At 35.5% G+C, this 21,977-nt stretch overlaps 1 protein-coding gene across 2 annotated transcripts in view; it reads right to left on the bottom strand.

The window, feature by feature from the left end:
• dnai3 (dynein axonemal intermediate chain 3) overlaps window positions 1–21,375 on the bottom strand; it is a 51,307-nt gene extending 29,932 nt beyond the window's left edge. The window contains exons 1-8 of one of the 2 annotated variants that reach the window (XM_022677286.2): window positions 21,224–21,375; window positions 18,859–18,903; window positions 18,711–18,758; window positions 12,597–12,781; window positions 10,327–10,431; window positions 5,289–5,444; window positions 2,974–3,158; window positions 1,666–1,782 (exon numbers count right to left, since the gene is read on the bottom strand). In XM_022677286.2, the coding sequence (XP_022533007.2) occupies window positions 1,666–1,782; window positions 2,974–3,158; window positions 5,289–5,444; window positions 10,327–10,431; window positions 12,597–12,781; window positions 18,711–18,758; window positions 18,859–18,901 (839 nt within the window). In that variant the 5' untranslated portion in view covers window positions 18,902–18,903; window positions 21,224–21,375. Of the gene's footprint in view, window positions 1–1,665; window positions 1,783–2,973; window positions 3,159–5,288; window positions 5,445–10,326; window positions 10,432–12,596; window positions 12,782–17,999; window positions 18,084–18,710; window positions 18,759–18,858; window positions 18,904–21,223 lie in introns of those variants that run through there. The other variant, XM_022677287.2, reaches the window with a different exon arrangement.
• Window positions 21,376–21,977: the final 602 nt, after the last annotated feature.

Genomic DNA, 21,977 nt, shown 5'->3' with positions numbered 1-21,977 from the left:
TCTAAAAAGCACAATTTTGAAGCAGATCAACAACTACAGACTGTTGACAGCTAAATTACAGCTTTCAAACATGTAGAAAGTAGTTTCATTCACTGTTCTGTATGGCTGACATCAGTCACTCTACTTTTATACTTTAAATTGTATTGTATTTTCATATGTATCATTATATCTTATCTTTCTTTTGTGTACTATGTATATCTGCTACTGGTTGTCCAGAATTTTACTCTGGGGTAAATAAAGTATCTACCTGTCTTTCTGTCTGTCTGTTTATCTATCTATCTATCTATCTATCTATCTATCTATCTATCTATCTATCTATCTATCTATCTATCTATCTATCTATCTATCTATCTATCTATCTATCTATTGATCTGTCTGTCTGTCTGTCTGTCTATCTATCTATCTATCTATCTATCTATCTATCTATCTATCTATCTATCTATCTATCTATCTATACATTGATCTGTCTGTCTGTCTATCTATCTATCTATCTATCTATCTATCTATCTATCTATCTATCTATCTATCTATCAATAAATTAATCTGTCTGTCTATCAATAAATTGATCTATCTATCTATCTATCTATCTATCTATCTATCTATCTATCTATCTATCTATCTATCTATCTATCTATACATCTGTCTGTCTGTCTGTCTGTCTGTTTATCTATCTTTCTATCCATCAATAAATTAATCTGTCTGTCTGTCTGTCTATCAATAAATTGATCTATCTATCTATCTATCTATCTATCTATCTATCTATCTATCTATCTATCTATCTATCTATCTATCTATCAATAAATTAATCTGTCTGTCTGTCTGTCTGTATATCTATATGTCTGTCTATCTATCTGTCTATCTATCTATCTATCTATCTATCTATCTATCTATCTATCTATCTATCTATCTATCTATCAATAAATTAATCTGTCTGTCTGTCTATCAATAAATTGATCTATCTATCTATCTATCTATCTATCTATCTATCTATCTATCTATCTATCTATCTATCTATCTATAAATTAATCTGTCTGTCTGTCTGTCTATCAATAAATTGATCTATATATCTATCTGTCTGTCTGTCTGTCTATCTATCTATCTATCTATCTATCTATCTATCTATCTATCTATCTATCTATCTATCTATCTATCTATCTATCTATCTATCTATCTATCAATAAATTAATCTGTCTGTCTGTCTGTTCTGTAACCATGAACAATGTAAACAATAGAAAAACTAGTCTTCCAGTATGAATTCACAGCAGCTAATGTACAAATTAATCAAAACCATTTTGAGTTTTTTTTTGAGAATTTTAAATATTGTATCAATAAAATCTAAGACTGATGGTGCTGATTGATCTACATTGTGGTGTAAAATAAACAAGCCAGCATTTCAGGTTTTTATCGGGACTTTACTTTGTCTTACTTTGTCTATCTGTCTTCACTATATATAAGTGTATTGTAATCTTTAATCATTAAAATGTAATAATGTTTAATAATGTCTTAATTAGTGTCTATTATAATACAATTAATTGAGACATTATTTAAGCATTTAACAGTGTTTATTACTGTCATAAGTACTGTTAATTAATGTACCCTTATTGTAAAGTGTTACCAATGAACAAAAAAATTACTAATATTTGTTTAGTAATAAAGAGATCTGACCTGAGGGTGACGGAGTTGAGGAAGTTCTTCAGGTTCTTTGACAGCAGGATGTTTTCTTTCTCCTCCTCATCGAGAACTCGGGGTTGGTACTGGGTCCACATGTTCCTCTTGTGCTTCCTGTTAAACAACGGCGGGTTCAGTCACTCAGCGCTAACATTAGGTGCTTCTCGGAAGCTCTGCAGATACCTTAACTCTTTCCCCCAGGGCCACGTCCATCTGTCGGCTCCTGGAAACAGCCTTGATGGTAGCATAGTGCCAGTGAGCATTCTGCCAGTGTGTAAGAAGCTCTAAGAGCTTTTTATTTTTTTTGTGGTCGTAACATCTTTCACATGCATATAGCAGTTGTTTAAACCATATTGGGTCTGTTTGAGCATATGTTAAAATGGCCATTATACATAACTAGATATCCAGATACATTTCATATTTTTACTACTTAAATACCATAATGTTTTGCAATAATGAATTTATTAAAATGGTTTATTGCACACAGTTTATTGTAAATACAACTGGGCCTTTTTACGATAACTACTTTGTTTTGGATAATATATTGTGCCAGGAAAAATGGCACTAAACAATATTATTGCCATCTTAAAACCAATTGATGCCACTGATTTAATGATAATATAACAGAGTAATAATTCATTTACACTTAACTTTAAAATCATAATGGTTTATTACGTGGCAGTCCCCCAAGAAGGCTTGTACACAACTTATTAAATATATATATATATACTTTTTATAATTAATTTCTTACTTTGTTTGCCATCAGGCCCATGCATGCTTATAATTAATTTATGAAAAGGTAATATATTAGTTATTATGTAAATATAAAAAAGTATATAATTCAAAACAAAATCTCAAAGGCTCCACAAAAAGTGTATCATCAAAAGTCAACATTAATAAAAAAGGGAAATTTGATGCTATATACTTAATTTAGTAAAATGTGTTAAACAAACATCACACAATTAAAGGTGCTATAAGATGTGCAAAATGATTAAAGAGACGATTCAGCGTTAAAGGGATTTAAGGGTATTGTAAGAGGTGTAGAATTTATTAAAAGCTCCATACATTATTGAAAGTAATTGACTCCAATAGTATAAATGTAATTTAATTTTTCCAATCTAACAATGATTTTTATTTACAATTTAATACACAGTTTTAAATTTAAATCCACTTTTTAAATTCTAAAAAAGAATGAACAAATTTATTACATATATTTATTACAGTCGCTGCAGTTTTCTTACAGATATAGTTATTATAATGGTTTAGTTAATGGAAGATGTGCACAGTGTGGGTGTATAGCAGTACCAGACTGTCTGTGAGGAGGAGCTGCTGGTGACGGGGACGGCCTGAACCCCGGACGCTCTCTCCATCCTCCTGGTGCTGAAGCTGCTGTCCTGGTAGGGGCTGCACTCAACGCACTCTGTGGAATAATCTGAGAAGTGCAGCGGAGCTCCAGTCTCTCTCCGCAAGCGAGACACTTTATAACAGAGCTGAAGAAGAACAGACAGGAGAACAATGATTTCTGGGTAACAATGCATTCACGATTTAATTCAATTCATCAGTCAATTCACTAATGATATTAGGAGCAAACTTTAAATTAAATAATGATATCTTTTTTTGTTATATAAATCCAACTTACTGTTTACTCAAAACATTACAGTAGTGTGAATTTTAATAAAACAAAAGTGCACTGACTTTAGACTTGATAATAAAACACAGTGGATCAACACCAGCAGATGACCTGTCTTCATATATGAAGTCTAAAGTCAGTGCAGTTTTGCTTTCCCAAAAAATCTTACAGCACTTCATGCTTCCCTCTGCTACTGACAACTTTTATGGAGATACGGATTTCATTTTCCAGCAGGACTTGGAACACTGACCACACTGCCAAAACATCAAACAAAATAAATGCTTAAATAGATCACTCTGTGTGTAATACATCTATATAATATGAGTTTCACATTTTGAATAGAATTACTGAAACAGTTTTTTTGAGATGCACCTGTAATTATGTAATTGGTAATGGTAATGTCTGAGACATTAACATCTGATATTAGTTGGCATTGTTACGCCCTCGCTATGTTTTCCTGTGTTTTCCCCGTTTCCTAGTGTGTTTCTCTTGTACTTTTCCATCACGTGTGTGTAATTTGTAGCTCCGCCCCTCGTTACCTGTTTCCCCAGGTGTTCAGTGTTTCATGTTACTATAAATAGCCCTCCTCTGCCACCTTGTCCTCCGTCGGTCTTTGCACCTTCCCCTGTTGTTTTGTCACGTCACGTTATTGCTTTCTCCACGTTTCATATTTACTCGCTCTTGTTTATTGTCATTCACGTTATTTCTAGTCACGTTTATTTCCTGTTTGTTTCTTTGTTTATTTTGTATATATTTTCGTATTTATCCTTTGTATATATATCCCTAGCCTTGTTTGTACTTATCTGTTTAGTTTAGCTATTTGTTTGTTTTCCCTGTTTGTTTATGTATATATATTTATTCGTTATTCCCCTGTTTGTTTATTTGTTTATTTGTTATTTATTAAAGTCTTGTTCTTACCCGCATTTAAATCAGCCTCCCGTCTCATCCCAGCGTTACAGGCATGGTATATAAATGAAAACATCTAATTTATTGCATTAAAAACACTAATAAACTGTTATAATTATGGTAACAATTGTATTGTATTTATAAAAATTCGCACAACTGTAATGTTTTGAGTATATACAGAGCTTTTTTTAATGTTTTGAATGTGTAAAATGTATAATTTTACACATTCACAAATTAAAACGAGCTCTGTAATAGTGCAAAAGAGTCTATTAAATAGCTGGATTCATTAAAGATCATTAGATAATTTAAAAGTAGTCACGCAATGAGGAAAAAGAAATCCTGTATAAAAAAAGATGCATCGTGATGCAACGATAATCGTTTTTTAATCGAATTGCAGACCTTTGAATTAAGATCAAATCGTAAGGTGCCTGGAGATTCCCACCCTCTCAGGGGAAATGACTACACAGTAACAGTGAGTGTAAGAGACAGGAGGACACATTCAATATGCAAATCCATGGTGCCAGGAGCCAATGGGTAATATGTGAGTTTTACTTGAGTTTTATTTTCATTGTCCAAACATAAACCACACCAGACCAGCGACTTTCAGTGACAGTTAAATATAAAAATAAATATTCTATTAATTTAATATAATATCGTAGCAAACCTGCCATTTCTCCCAATCGAACACAGCTAAATCTTTAATTATGTAGTTCTGCTTTTACAGTATTAGCTAGACTTACCTAATCTGTTAAGCAATTAAAAAATCCTCACAAATCTAAACTACACTTTATTTTACTGTGGACGTTTAACCTGCTCAAGTAATCCTGAGGCCGTTTAAAAACAGGAGCAACTAACTGTATGCGGAGCTAAAACGGCTTTGAACAATAATGTTCTGTATACATCCTAAAATCTAAAGAAGCACACAGTCACATTTTTATCGTTATGAAACACCTCTACTGCTGTAATCTGCAGTATAATCTATATCAGCTGTGTATTGTGGGTCTTTGACCTGTGTGAAAAGTTGTGTATTGTGTATGTGGTGTGTATTCCGCTTGTGTATTGTATATGTGTGTGAGTATCGTACTTTAGGTCTGGTGTCCATCAGAGATTCGTCCTCAATCTCTCTCTCACTGCCAAGAGACACCCAGGCCTGTGGCTCCGGAGTTTTCTGCACCATTATCTCAGACAGATCCTCACTTTCACCCTCTTCTTCTTCTTCTCCATCCACTTCAGCGGGAGACTGAACAACCAGAACACACCAAAACATTTATCCACCATTCACTGATCAACTGGGAGCAATAATTCCTGACAAAAATACACTTGTAAAGGAAAAGTGCATTTAAGTATCTTTTTAAAAGTATACTTAACATGGAAAAGTACGTACTTTTTAAGTATTTTTTAAAATATGTACTTAAATACATACTACATGTACTATTTTGAAACAACTTATGGCAACTTGTTGTTGGTGTTAATTAGAACTGTTCCTGTGGTCTTCCATTTCCCCACTATGTTCCTCACAGTGCAAACTGACAGCTGAAATCTCTGAGATAGCTTTTTGTATTCTCAAATATCAACGTGTTCGTCTGTTTTAGATGGTAGCCCTGAAGTGCAAAACAAATTAACATGTCAGATAATAATATTACAAACATTTTAAACAAATTTACGTACAAAAATAATTACATTCAAGAAAACAAAATTACCAAAGAAAAATATATTTTACATGGGCAAAAAAAAACATTACATTTCAGAAAAACAAATTTACAAGACGCAAAACACTTTAACCAGCACTGAAACACTTTAACCAGCACTGAAACACTTTAACCAGCACTGAAACACTTTAACCAGCACTGAAACACTTTAACCAGCACTGAAACACTTTAACCAGCACTGAAACGCTTTAACCAGCACTGAAACGCTTTTACCAGCACTGAAACACTTTAACCAGCACTGAAACACTTTAACCAGCACTGAAACACTTTAACCAGCACTGAAACACTTTAACCAGCACTGAAACACTTTTACCAGCACTGAAACACTTTAACCAGCACTGAAACACTTTTACCAGCACTGAAACACTTTAACCAGCACTGAAACACTTTTACCAGCACTGAAACACTTTAACCAGCACTGAAACACTTTAACCAGCACTGAAACACTTTTACCAGCACTGAAACACTTTTACCAGCACTGAAACGCTTTTACCAGCACTGAAACGCTTTTACCAGCACTGAAACGCTTTAACCAGCACTGAAACACTTTAACCAGCACTGAAACGCTTTTACCAGCACTGAAACGCTTCAACAAGCACTGAAACGCTTCAACAAGCACTGAAACGCTTTTACCAGCACTGAAACACTTTTACCAGCACTGAAACACTTTAACCAGCACTGAAACACTTTAACCAGCACTGAAACACTTTAACCAGCACTGAAACACTTTTACCAGCACTGAAACACTTTAACCAGCACTGAAACACTTTTACCAGCACTGAAACACTTTAACCAGCACTGAAACACTTTAACCAGCACTGAAACACTTTTACCAGCACTGAAACACTTTAACCAGCACTGAAACACTTTAACCAGCACTGAAACACTTTAACCAGCACTGAAACGCTTTTACCAGCACTGAAACGCTTTTACCAGCACTGAAACGCTTTAACCAGCACTGAAACACTTTAACCAGCACTGAAACACTTTTACCAGCACTGAAACACTTTAACCAGCACTGAAACACTTTAACCAGCACTGAAACACTTTTACCAGCACTGAAACACTTTTACCAGCACTGAAACACTTTAACCAGCACTGAAACACTTTAACCAGCACTGAAACACTTTTACCAGCACTGAAACACTTTTACCAGCACTGAAACACTTTTACCAGCACTGAAACACTTTAACCAGCACTGAAACACTTTAACCAGCACTGAAACGCTTTAACCAGCACTGAAACGCTTTAACCAGCACTGAAACGCTTTAACCAGCACTGAAACGCTTTTACCAGCACTGAAACGCTTTAACCAGCACTGAAACGTTTTAACCAGCACTGAAACGCTTTTACCAGCACTGAAACGCTTTTACCAGCACTGAAACACTTTAACCAGCACTGAAACACTTTAACCAGCACTGAAACACTTTTACCAGCACTGAAACACTTTAACCAGCACTGAAACGCTTTAACCAGCACTGAAACACTTTTACCAGCACTGAAACACTTTAACCAGCACTGAAACACTTTAACCAGCACTGAAACACTTTAACCAGCACTGAAACACTTTAACCAGCACTGAAACACTTTTACCAGCACTGAAACACTTTTACCAGCACTGAAACGCTTTAACCAGCACTGAAACGCTTTAACCAGCACTGAAACACTTTTACCAGCACTGAAACACTTTTACCAGCACTGAAACACTTTTACCAGCACTGAAACACTTTTACCAGCACTGAAACACTTTAACCAGCACTGAAACACTTTTACCAGCACTGAAACACTTTTACCAGCACTGAAACACTTTAACCAGCACTGAAACACTTTAACCAGCACTGAAACACTTTTACCAGCACTGAAACACTTTAACCAGCACTGAAACGCTTTTACCAGCACTGAAACGCTTTTACCAGCACTGAAACACTTTAACCAGCACTGAAACACTTTTACCAGCACTGAAACACTTTAACCAGCACTGAAACACTTTAACCAGCACTGAAACACTTTAACCAGCACTGAAACACTTTTACCAGCACTGAAACACTTTTACCAGCACTGAAACACTTTTACCAGCACTGAAACACTTTAACCAGCACTGAAACACTTTTACCAGCACTGAAACACTTTAACCAGCACTGAAACACTTTTACCAGCACTGAAACGCTTTAACCAGCACTGAAACGCTTTAACCAGCACTGAAACACTTTAACCAGCACTGAAACACTTTTACCAGCACTGAAACACTTTAACCAGCACTGAAACACTTTTACCAGCACTGAAACACTTTAACCAGCACTGAAACACTTTTACCAGCACTGAAACACTTTAACCAGCACTGAAACACTTTTACCAGCACTGAAACGCTTTAACCAGCACTGAAACGCTTTTACCAGCACTGAAACGCTTTAACCAGCACTGAAACACTTTAACCAGCACTGAAACACTTTAACCAGCACTGAAACACTTTAACCAGCACTGAAACACTTTAACCAGCACTGAAACGCTTTAACCAGCACTGAAACGCTTTAACCAGCACTGAAACGCTTTAACCAGCACTGAAACGCTTTTACCAGCACTGAAACGCTTTAACCAGCACTGAAACGCTTTAACCAGCACTGAAACGCTTTTACCAGCACTGAAACGCTTTTACCAGCACTGAAACACTTTAACCAGCACTGAAACACTTTAACCAGCACTGAAACACTTTTACCAGCACTGAAACACTTTAACCAGCACTGAAACGCTTTAACCAGCACTGAAACACTTTTACCAGCACTGAAACACTTTAACCAGCACTGAAACACTTTAACCAGCACTGAAACACTTTAACCAGCACTGAAACACTTTAACCAGCACTGAAACACTTTAACCAGCACTGAAACACTTTTACCAGCACTGAAACACTTTTACCAGCACTGAAACGCTTTAACCAGCACTGAAACGCTTTAACCAGCACTGAAACACTTTTACCAGCACTGAAACACTTTTACCAGCACTGAAACACTTTTACCAGCACTGAAACACTTTAACCAGCACTGAAACACTTTTACCAGCACTGAAACACTTTTACCAGCACTGAAACACTTTAACCAGCACTGAAACACTTTAACCAGCACTGAAACACTTTTACCAGCACTGAAACACTTTAACCAGCACTGAAACGCTTTTACCAGCACTGAAACGCTTTTACCAGCACTGAAACACTTTAACCAGCACTGAAACACTTTTACCAGCACTGAAACACTTTTACCAGCACTGAAACACTTTTACCAGCACTGAAACACTTTAACCAGCACTGAAACACTTTAACCAGCACTGAAACACTTTAACCAGCACTGAAACACTTTAACCAGCACTGAAACACTTTTACCAGCACTGAAACACTTTTACCAGCACTGAAACACTTTAACCAGCACTGAAACACTTTAACCAGCACTGAAACACTTTTACCAGCACTGAAACACTTTAACCAGCACTGAAACACTTTTACCAGCACTGAAACGCTTTAACCAGCACTGAAACGCTTTAACCAGCACTGAAACACTTTAACCAGCACTGAAACACTTTTACCAGCACTGAAACACTTTAACCAGCACTGAAACACTTTAACCAGCACTGAAACACTTTTACCAGCACTGAAACACTTTAACCAGCACTGAAACACTTTTACCAGCACTGAAACGCTTTAACCAGCACTGAAACGCTTTTACCAGCACTGAAACGCTTTAACCAGCACTGAAACGCTTTAACCAGCACTGAAACACTTTAACCAGCACTGAAACACTTTAACCAGCACTGAAACACTTTTACCAGCACTGAAACACTTTAACCAGCACTGAAACACTTTAACCAGCACTGAAACACTTTTACCAGCACTGAAACACTTTAACCAGCACTGAAACACTTTTACCAGCACTGAAACACTTTTACCAGCACTGAAACACTTTTACCAGCACTGAAACACTTTAACCAGCACTGAAACACTTTTACCAGCACTGAAACACTTTAACCAGCACTGAAACACTTTTACCAGCACGTCTTGTGTTTTGCGTCTTGTAAATTTGTTTTAAGTTTTGTAAATTTGTTTTTCTGAAATGTGTTGTTTTTTTACATGTAAAATATATATTTTTCTTTGGTAATTTTGTTTTCTTGAATGAAATTATTTTTCAAATGTAAATTTGTTTTAATTTTTGTAACTTTGTTTTCTGACATGTTAATTTGTTTTGCACTTCAGGGCCACCGTAGTTTTATGATGTACCTAACTGAAATTGCTGATCCGAACTAGTACTTTACTTTAATAGGGGTCTATTAAATGTAGGACTATTATTTTAACCTTGGGTATCTCTACCTGAACTCCAGTACAGGGTTTGTGTACTCTGTCCACCACCAGTCTGAACAGCGCTGTCTTACCCTGAGCATGCTCTCCTTAGCGTCCACTGTGAGAACCAGGTAGAAGCTCTGGCCGTAGGTGAAGTCTCTGTCAAACACCAACAGGATCTCATCTTCAGGATAGTCCTGCAAAAACACAGACGCCTAAAACCAGCTGCCAAATTCATTAGGCTTCATAAGCATCAGTGAGCCTTGGACACTTGGCTATATATTGACATTTTATTGTATCATGATACATTTTTTATTTTATCAACAGTATGCTTTAAAGGAGAACTCCGCTGTAAAACTGAAATTTAGTGTAGTAAAACATAATGAAGAGTACTAACCTTTGTTGAATAGTGCACCTATTTTTCGGCAGCTTTCCGAAATCCTGTAATTTTTTGTTTTAAGTTGTCCAAACAGGCTTTAAAATGGATTATATGGGGCATATTTTGCCCCTGCACATAAATAGTTTTTTTTTGTTATCCTAGTTTAAAGTAGCTCCACACCTTATTGGTAGAATCTGGAGTGCCCTGACATTTACAGTTTTTTCCAATTGCTAAAACACAATTTTGTAAACTAGGCTTGTTTTATCAAATATTTAACACAATTCACGAAACCACACACTCAAACTGCAAAACACCTTATATATCCTGAAAAAGGAAGCACTGCAAGCAAAACTAAATACAGCATTATCAAAATCAAACTTTTGCACCAACTAAGACACACTTCCTTCAGGTTACCAGATTTTTGTCTAACCATCTACACACTGCTGGGTATAATGAAAAGCACTGTCACCTTCAGTAAGCTTAACCATAATACAAAAACAGTTCAAATTGTAGAAAATTCTTCAGATTGTTCACATGCACAGAAATAAATGCAGACACACACAGATGCTGCCGAATATTTTATTGTTCAGTAAAACAAGTCAATGCAATGCAGCAGAAATACATTGGAACAAACAAAAATATGCTCACAAAAACAATAAACTGAAAAAAAAATACAAAAGAAATCTGCAAGAAAAAAAATAGAAAAAAGAGGCAAGAAAAATAATTAGACAGCTTCTTGCCGTACAGCTGGGTCTGGCCACAATGCCACGTCCACATCACAGGCAATATTGTCCTTTGCCAGACATTGAGGGAAGAAGCGTCTTGAGTGCCTTATCCATCCCTGAATTGCACCCACATCAATTTCATCACATGCCTCTTCCATAGCCTGCAGAAGAGGCATGCGCACAAAGGGCTGCCGGTCATATACCTTCCACCGCCATGCTGAAAAGAACTCTTCTATGGGGTTCAGAAATGGTGAGTATGGTGGGAGGTATTGCACGAGAAATGGTGGGTGGTCAGCAAACCAGTTTTGGACTGTGGCTGCACGATGCGGCTCAAGTTGGGCTGAACTCTCTGTCCAGCTTCTCTCATTGTCAGCCCATGGTTGATGACATGATCAACTAAGGTTGCTCTGATTTCATTTGAAAGTCTTCTTTGGCCTTGAATTCCTCTAGCAGCTCTACCCCTACCTCTAAATCTTCCTCCACCTCTCATTCTTACCCTGCCTCTTCTTCCCTCTGCAGCAGCTTCCATTGTTGTTATAAAAGAAAGGCTCACCTGTGGGCTTTTTATAGTGCTTACCTCCTGATTGAAGTGCCAACAATTAACCAATGAGGTGTTTGGCCAGGTGGCACATATATCGTCCAATTAGCTCATGTTTTGTCATGTTGAATGGCAGTGTTTTGACATGGCAAACATGTGACTTTATCTCAGATTGTTGTGTGTTATGTAGAGAATCGTGTTCAGTGCAGTTAAAAAGTGCCATTCTGAATTGTAAAATGTGTGTAAAGCAGAAAACGTGTTTAGAGTTTTGGATACTTGAGAAATATACTTATGTAAGGGTGCCTTGAGTGTTTGTGTGTTCATTTGTTTGTAGGCGGATGTATGTGGATGTCTGCTATATATATATTCTATGGACATTTTAATTATTTATTTAATTTTTTACTCTTGATGGAGGGGTGTGTGCTGTGTTGTGTTGTTTATACTGTTGTAGTTGTGTGCCTATATGTACCTGTTACTTTGGAAAAAGGGAAAAAACAATCAAAATATATTCACAAAAAAAAGGAATTTACTGATTTGGAAATTGAATGAAAACTGTTTACCTGCTGCCTAATATATTTACCCCTTTGACAGATTCCACTTGACCCAAATCATCAGTGATATACACTTTACCTGGCAGTGGCTTTAATGTTATGGCTGATCAGTGTATATGTATGCAAATATAGCATGCTCAGGTGTAAATAAATGAATACAGAGTCTCACCAGGATGGCCTGCTTGATGGGACTGAAGTCTGAAATGGCCGCCCTGGTCTTCATGTCCTGGATGATGTCCTCTTTCTTCAGCAGCCTGTAGGGGTCGTCCCCCGTCACGTCCTCATCTGCACGGCAACCGAACAGCTCCTGAGTGGCGGAGGTGAGGACCAGGGGAAAGATGTGGTCAGGGTGACCTGGGGAAGATGGACAAAAAAATACAAATACAGCAAATATAGGTGGGAAAAGGTGGGAACAAGTAATCAAATTGCAGTAACAATAATTTCCAAGTCTTCACACTCAAGTCACCTAAGTTAAATATAGAAGTAGGCCTGTCGCGATAACTATGTTATCGACTTATCGTTCGATATTTTTTTTATTGTTTTTTTAATGGGTGCAAGCCCCACGCAGTTACCATGCTAGTGTTCCTTGCTCTGAATTTGTCCGACAGATACATTAAAAATTAAAAATAAATTTGTAGCAAGAGCTCTGGGCTGCTGAGCTACCTGTGTCTTTGATCATATAAACACATTGTGTGTTTTTTTTAAGTAATGTGTGCTTTAAATTATATACATACATGATCAGAAAAAGGAATCTGCAAGTGTCTTTGTGTTATGTCCGGAGTAAAAAAAAAAAAGTTAAATTAATGTAAATGTTACTATTATCTATTCTTTCTAGTTCTTTCTTATTTTTTTTTTATTAAAGGTCTGTTTAATATTTAGTGCCGTTTTCTCAGAACCCACAGAGTCCCAGGGTGGTTGTACGTTATTTGTTTTAGTTATTTAGGATATTAAATATTTTTATTGGAAGCCCAATGTCTGTTAAATGGTGTAATAGTATTATGTTAGTGCATTATTACTGTGGCATATTGTCTTAAAGCTCCTTTTGGAGCCCAGATGCAGCAAAAAGCATTTTCTATAGTGGCGCTTTAAAATGATTATATTATTATTTATCGCAATCATTTCTGGGACAACATATTGTCCTGAAAATTTTGTTATCGTGACAGGCCTAGATAGAAGGTAAGAAAGAAGAGTGAGAGCTTTGTTCACATTAGCTATTGTTTACTCCAATAAATTTACCCCTTTAACCCCTTCAGTTCAGCTTTAACCTGCTGGCACACAATTGACCTTCAATGTGGAAATGTGGTTTAAATATGGTAGAAGTAATGTTTGTTGTTATTTCAACGTTGAAACTACATTTAATGTTAAATTGTTGTGGAAATGTTGAAAATTTTTCCTCAACCTTCTGCCTTTTGAATTAGCATCTTACATTTCATCACCAGAAAATTAAAAAAACGGTTGGATGGAGGGATGAAAAAGTGGTTTTACTTCCAGCTGCAGTAAATACTTTTTAATTTGGCACCAATTCTTCACCATACCTGGAGGTATGTTCATGTTTTATGTTTTAATGTTGTGTTTTTGAGATCAAATTTTGAATCAGATTAGTATTGGTAAGTAACATTCTTTATACTCAGCTTTACTACAGTAATGCAAGTTTATTAACACTCTGTTGCCATGAAACCTCTCACACTAAATTGACAGGTGTTTCAGTTTCATTGTCCAACCCCTGTATGAACATGTGTATTATCGTGTATTATTATTTCAGCATCTGCCCTGAATTCCCACATCGGTGCATCCTTAACTGGAATGCAGTTAATTCAGGTGTGACATCATTCCTGTTTGAACAGAATAGAATGCAGCATAAATATAGGACACCCCCAGGGCATCATGGGAAATGTAGTGCAAATCTTTCCAGCACATTCTAATACCAGCCAGTGTAAAGCTTGGCTTTGAGAGCAGTGCTGTTTGAGAACAATGCTGTGTCCATTAGCGGCGCTGGCCGCGGGGAAAACACACAGGCCTACAGTGTGCTGGCCTCCATCCAGCAGGCATAAACACAGGGCTCCCTTAGAGCCGACACACGGCAGTAAATGTGGCTTAGCGTAATGATAGTGTGCAGTGCTTGTACGCTACTGACGAGAAGCAGAGAGAGAAAACATCAACACAGACGTGCACCTACAAACGACTTCCTGAAGAGACTCAGTCCTCCAAATAAACCCTACGTTCAACCAGAGAATAACAATAACACGAGGTTATTGAACGTACAACACACGTGTGATATTTGTGAGGGAAGTTTTAATTTTAATTTGAGCTACTTGCGCTAATCTAATACATATCCAATTAGTGACAATGCAACTCTAGTGAAAAAAGTATTATTATTCTATAGTGCACTAAAGTGTTCTTGTAGCCACATTATTATTAATCAGTATATTTAAAGATGTCCCCACATCACTAAAGGGTGATGTCCGCAGCACAGGGCGTCTGTGAGCTGATGTATCAGAACCGAGTCCCTGCACTTTCCTCCAAGTGCAATGGGCTACTCGACAATGCTGCATCAGCAGCAGCTCGAAAAGAAGCGGTGGCTGGCTTCACATGTATCGGAGGAGGCATGTGTTAGTCTTCATCCTCCTGGTTTGTTGGGGCATCACTAGTGATAGGTGGAGTCCTAGTGAGTGGGTTGGGTAATTGTCTGTGCTAAATTGTGGAGAAAATGGGAAAAATTTGAAATAAAATTAAATAAAAAAAAATTGTGATAAGTGTACTTAACTGTACTAAAATGGAACTATTTTAAATATACTTAAGTAACATTTAAACATACTACTTCATTCTTGTTCCTGTCTTTTGTAAGTAGCACACTTCTAGTATACTTTGTTGGGTATAAAAAATATATTTTAATATACTGTACTACATTTTTTACTGTGCTACAAATTTACTAAAAAGTATGATCAAAGTTTACTTTTAAACATTTGATGAAAGCATAATATTAATGTACTTTTTAATATATTTAATACCTAAATCTTTAGACATTTCTCCATATGTTTTAAGTACAATTATGTACAATTAAACATACTATTCATGTATATAACCCCACATTTTAAGTATGCTTACAGTAAAATTATAATATATTTACTAAGTATTAAAGTACAACTGTTTCACTATTATACACAGAGTATATTAGAAATGTACTAAGAACTGATGGTAAATATATGTGATCTATTTACATTAGAGTACAAATATGCTTCTTGTTCCTGTTTTTTGTAAGTAGCACACTTCTAGTATACTTCGTGTGGTATAAAAAAAAATACATATACATACGTATATATATATATATACGTATATATATATATATATACGTATATATATACGTATATATATATATATATATATATATACGTATATATATATATATATATACGTATATATATATATATATATATATATATATATATATATATATATACGTATATATATACTGTACTACAATTTTTTGCGTGTTACAAATTTACTTAAAAAAATTTATTTGACATTTAAATGTGTTAATTAACACGGTATCCTATTTTAAAAATTATAATTACAGAACATTAAAATACATTTAACTGTTACATTCATTCAATACTAAATATATATTTAAACATTTTACCAATGTGGAAAAATGAATTTACTTTATAAGAAGTTACATTGTACTTAAAGTAAACTACTGTAACAGTTGTTTTTAACACACTTTGCTAAAAAATTGTAAAAGTATATTTGAATATAAATAGAGAAATATTCTGACTTACATTACACAAAAAGTGTACTTCATAGTAGTCTATTTATTTAAAATAAAATATATTTGATGAAAGCATAATATTAATGTAATTTTAATATATATTAGGTAAGCACCTAAATCTGTTAGTATATTTACAGCATACTTAGACATTTCTCAATATGTTTTAAGTACAATTGAGTTTTTTTTTTTTACCTGGGATATTTGTACGTAAATGAGGGAAATGGGACAGCAGCAAGCTTTAGTGGTGGAAAAAGGAAGTAACAGAGCTCTAAAATATCTGGATTAATATCGGTTTCAATAAAATTAAAAAGCTTAATTGCTGCTGTGTGGTGTTTCTAATGAATTTGCCAAACACTGCTACAGATGCAAAACGCAAAATGCTAGTACTAAACAAAAAAAAATTCAATGTATAGAAATGTGTTCCCAGGGGTGTTAAAGTATTTACATAATAAGTTGCCATTTTTCCTGCGGTTATAGGTGTTGTTTCCTTGAATATGAAAGAAATTATGAAATTCCAATCTGAAGCCATTCCCTGCGGACGCTGGCCTATAGAAGCTGATATCAGACGACAGAAGCTGTCGTACACACTGAGCGATCATATTACATCATCAAAGTGCTTGTGACGTAACAGAAGGTAAGAGAAGACCCTGTGTTTGTGAGAGCTGTGAAAGAAGCGGATGACCAAAAGCACGCACTGGGTATGGAGCTACTGAGAGCTGGAGCTCACAATACTGAACTGCTGCAAGCTAAAGCATATATACACACTATCACTACACTACAACACAATACAGCAGCGTGCATCCTCACAAGTATACCCAGGAGTGTGTGTGAGGTGTATAGAGTACAGAGTAGAGTTCATACACCAATTCTAAGGTCAAATACAGGCACTTTTTATAGTCAATTTTTAAGCTTTTCCAGCACCTTTGAGGTGTGGTAAATAAAATGTACACAAATACATATATACTTATAAAAAATAAATATTAATATTCTGCTATAAACCAATATTCCCAAATTTTTAACCAGTTATACATAACTAAACGCCATTATATAAAATCGCTAAAACATTAATCCCTATAAACCATTATATATAGCTCTTTGCGAGCTTTAGTTTTCTTCCCGGTAACATTAGTGTGTAATTTATCTGGTCGCTAAGGTTAGCTAGCTCGTCACTAACTGTAGTAATTTTAGTTAGCTTGTTGCTACACTTAGCTAGCTTATCGCTACCTTAAATTCTCTCCCTGGTAGCATTAGAATTTTAGCTAGCTCGTTGATACAGTTAGCTAGCTTATCGCTATGGCTAGCTAGCTCGTTGCTAACTTTGGTTCTCTCCCCGATAATATTAGTATTTTAGTTAGCTCATCGCTATGGTTAGCTAGCTCGTTGCTAACTTTGGTTTTCTCTTTGATAACATTAGTGTTTTAGTGAGCTCGTTGCTACAGTTTCCTAGCTTGTTGCTACGCTTAGCTAGCTTGTTGCTAACTTTAATTCCCTCCCCGATAACATTAGAATTTTAGTTAGCTCATTGCTACGGTTAGCTATCTCGTTGCTATGGTTAGCTAGCTCGTTGCTAACTTTAGTTCTCTTCCCGGAGAACTATAGGACTCTCGTCCACAGTCTACTAGTCCACCTCACACCGAGACAGGGTGCTTTCACACCTGAAAGTCTGGACCGTGGTCCGAACCATGGTTCGTGTGTTTGCTACATTGTATATATTTGTTCGGCTTATTTTAGTTTTTTAAACTGCAGTTTAGGGAGCGCACCAAAGACCTTTGTGTGATACCACTACATCCTTTCATCATCACTTACGTATCGATGCGTTTTCCTTAACTTGACAATGAGATGCGTTTGACATTGGCGTGTTTACAATTCAGCCGGTGGTTCATTCGGTGGAAAGCCTTTCCAGGATCAGGATAAAATGAATAAACAGATTCATTTCGTCTGCATAGTAGTGCTGCTATTGTGTTTTTTTATACCAGCAGCAGCAACTTCAGGCACAGTACTCTAGGTTAGTTCAAATTCACTAAACGAACGTGCTTGTCCTGAAGCAACTGTATCGCCGCCAACAGATAAGGAGAAAAAACGGTTATTATTCCTGTAATTGGTCCGAAAGTCCGAACCATCCAGAAAAGCGCTTTCACACTGCAGGCGAACCGGACCATGGTTCAGAAGATCCGGACCGAGACCACCTCTCTTGGTCGGACCAAAATCTGGTCCTTTGGTCCAAACCGTGGTTCGCGCCCCCTTTAACACCTGCTACTTTGGTTCGGACCAAACTGAAAAATCCGAAAGTCCGGATCAAACGAGGCAGGTGTGAAAGTTTGATAAAATAGGTAAAATGATTACTGCTTTAAAAAAACGAATACGTTCCCAAGTAAATCAGATTAATTATGTGACCAAGTCTGTATTTTAAAAGCTATTATTTCCCCAACTAGGACTTTTCCCTAAGGTTTCTGTCTATCTATCCGTCCATCCATCCACCCATCCTTCAGTCCAGAAAATGACTCCAAGCCTTTTTACCTGTTTCTGCAGAACTCTCCTCTGCGGACAGCACTTCATTCTTCTTATCTGAAACAAAATTAAATGATATAATGTCTAGACTGTAAAAAAAAGAAACACTGCATTATACACTGTCTGCTGTACTCACTACTCTCTCACACTTTCTTACCTTTCTGTTTATTCACATTACTTCTAGGTTTCTTAGCACTCATTCCTGTAAACACAAAAATGACAGCCCCCAATAATAAAACAGTATAAAATATTAAAATAAAATAAAAATACATTCCAGACCCATTTTACAGTATGAAAGAAACTCAATTCACTAAGAAAGAAATTACAAGAAGCTCAGATGAGGGGAAAAAAGGGAACCTTTGGGGATAAACGTGAGTGGATTGCGACACCTAGTGCTGTAAAAAGAAACTAAATTAAAATATTAAAATTAGCATGTTAACATTTACAGCTCTGGAACAAATTAAGAGACCACTTCAACTTCTGAATCAGATTTTGCTACTTATAGATTTGTTTGAGTAAAATGAACATTGTTGTGTTACTCTATAAACTACAGACAACATTTCTCTCAAATTCCAAATAAAAATATTGTCATTTAGAGCATTTATTTGCAGAAAATAATAAATGGCTGAAATAAAAAAGATGCAGAGCTTTCAGACCTCAAATAATGCAAAAAAAAAAAAACATATTAATATTTACAAAGTTTTAAGAGTTCAGAAATCAATATTTGGTGAAATTACCCTGATTTTAATCACAGATTTCATGCATCTCGGCATGTTCTCCTCCACCAGTCTTACACACTGCTTTTGGATAACTTTATGCCACTCCTGGTGCAAAAATTCAAGCATTTCAGCTTGTTTTTTCTTTGTGGAGAGGGAACAAAACACTATATATTAAATATTCTAAAGATCTCATTTGAGAGTTTGCTTTAGATACTATTCTTGCAAAGCCAAATATATTCATTGTAAAACAGTGGTCTGGTAGCTCCCAGGATCTTTTTTCTGGCTATATAATAGCTTTTGCTGGTTACCTGAACAACCATGATGCTGTTAATAGTGCTGAAACAAGAGCTACTGCAGCCTTGGAGTATATCAGAAGAACAGACTCTTAAACAGTCTTTATCTGCTCATTTATGCATCGTTAAACTAAAGAAACACAGAATTAGATCTGAAGAGAGTCCTCAGTAAAATCACTAGCGACTGCACCACAATTTACAAGCTCTTTTTAGCATGAATCAATGCAGTTACACACCTTACAGACTGTCACTTTAACACAACTGTTTCTCAGAATGATTTTAAGCTTTAAAAAGAAAATGTAATACAATGAAATAACTTTTTATTGCCTGTATAAGACTAAACAAAGGAATTAGTGCACTGATATGGAAACTTAATTATTATTATTATTATTATTATTTAATTGTGCTTTTCTACACCGCAAGTGCACAGTATACGCTATAAAAAACAAAATATGATAATACAAGATATACATATTTAATGTTAATAAAGTTTAATACAAACCATACAAACAGTACCAGTCAAAGGTTAGGACACACCTTCTCCTATAATGTTTTTCTTTGTTTCTTTATTTACTTTTTTTTATCTACATTGTAGATTAATATTAAATACATAGAAATAACTAAGGGACATATATATAGAATTATGTAGCAAACAGTAAAAAAGTGTTTGTCCACCACATTAATCCCCTGATCTAAACCTGATAATCTGAGATGGTGATTTGAGGTGATTTATTTGGGGTGAGCTCGAGCTTCACAGCGTGAAGGAAAAGCAGCAACTATTGTACTACAGCACCTCCAGAAACTCCTTCAAATTGTTTAGAAAACTATTCCAGGTGACTCTCCCTCATGAAGACACTAAAATCAAAATACCAAGAGCAGATCTGTCCTCAAAGATAAATGTGCTACTTAGAAGAATCTAAAGCAGCTATAAAACATATTCTGATTTGTTTATCACTAATAAACAATAGAATACAGAATAATTCAGCATGTGTTCTTGTTTAGCTTTAATGTAGTCTTCAATATTAAATTTACAATGGGAAAAAAATGATAAAACAAAAGAAAAAGCATTAATTGAGAAGAGGTGTGTCCAAACTTTCGACTGGTACTGTATAAAAAACATAACATTGCATAAACAAAAAAAAATAACGTTGATTCAACAAATATGCATTATCTGGGTTTGGATTCATAAAAACATTAACTTACATGTTTAGAACATTTACGGTTACAATAAACTAACAAAACTAACATCCTCGAATACAACAATTACACATTTTCACTATGTTAATCTAATTAAGTGACCAAATAAGTTAGTTTAGTTAACTAAATAAAATAATTCAGCTTGTTAGAAAGACAGCGAAATGCTAGCTAACCTAGTTTACTAACTAGTCTGACTTTCAGCTGCATTTATTCATCAGTCAGGCGGTTTAAACCCTACAAAAACTCATAATTAATCTACACTAAAACCTAAAACTTAATAGTGAAAAGTGTTTAAAATCTCTGGAGTCTTTACCTCTCTGTTTATCGGCTCAGTCGCATTAAAACACCTTAATAAATATCTTTAAACAGCATAAACCAGCTTAACTAGCCTTAACTAACTAACGCTGAGATCTGAAAACACACCAGCAGCATTTCCGTGGTGAAACAGGTTGCCAGTGGTTACGAGGGCGGGGCTTCTGGCGCGCTACACTGTTTGATTGACAAAAGCTAAGCCACGCCTCTTTAGTCTATAGTGAGGAGGATACCCACTTTTGGTGGGTTTGTTGGGCCAGCAGATGGTGCTACAGAGAGAGTCCAAAATGAATGGGTTCCTATGGAGTGACTGAGCAAAATTAGAGTTTATTAACGTTTAGTATTTTTTACACTGAAAAATATACTAATTTTCTCAACGCAGAACAATAACACATGTTTTAGCACCGTGTACTTTATGTGTAAAACTTTAAACTTAAAAAAGATTTGAAGGACCATTCCACCAAATTGGTGCAATTTTTGTCGCCCAGGAAATTGCATGTATAAATGTGTACACAAAATAATTTTAAAATACATTTTATTATTAAGCACAGGGTCTTGTACATTGACCTTATTGCAAAAGTAAGATATGTATTAAAAGGATGAATAAAAACTACTTAGAACACTGAAAAATAGCATTTGTTACCTGCCCCCACTCTCTAACTATAAACTTTACCAATATATATATATATATATATATATATATATATATATATATATATATATATATATATATATATATATATATATATATATAT

Source organism: Astyanax mexicanus, chromosome 13 (assembly GCF_023375975.1).
Source record: "Astyanax mexicanus isolate ESR-SI-001 chromosome 13, AstMex3_surface, whole genome shotgun sequence".
Lineage (NCBI taxonomy): Eukaryota > Metazoa > Chordata > Actinopteri > Characiformes > Acestrorhamphidae > Astyanax > Astyanax mexicanus.
This window is presented reverse-complemented; position numbering and strand designations above follow the sequence as displayed.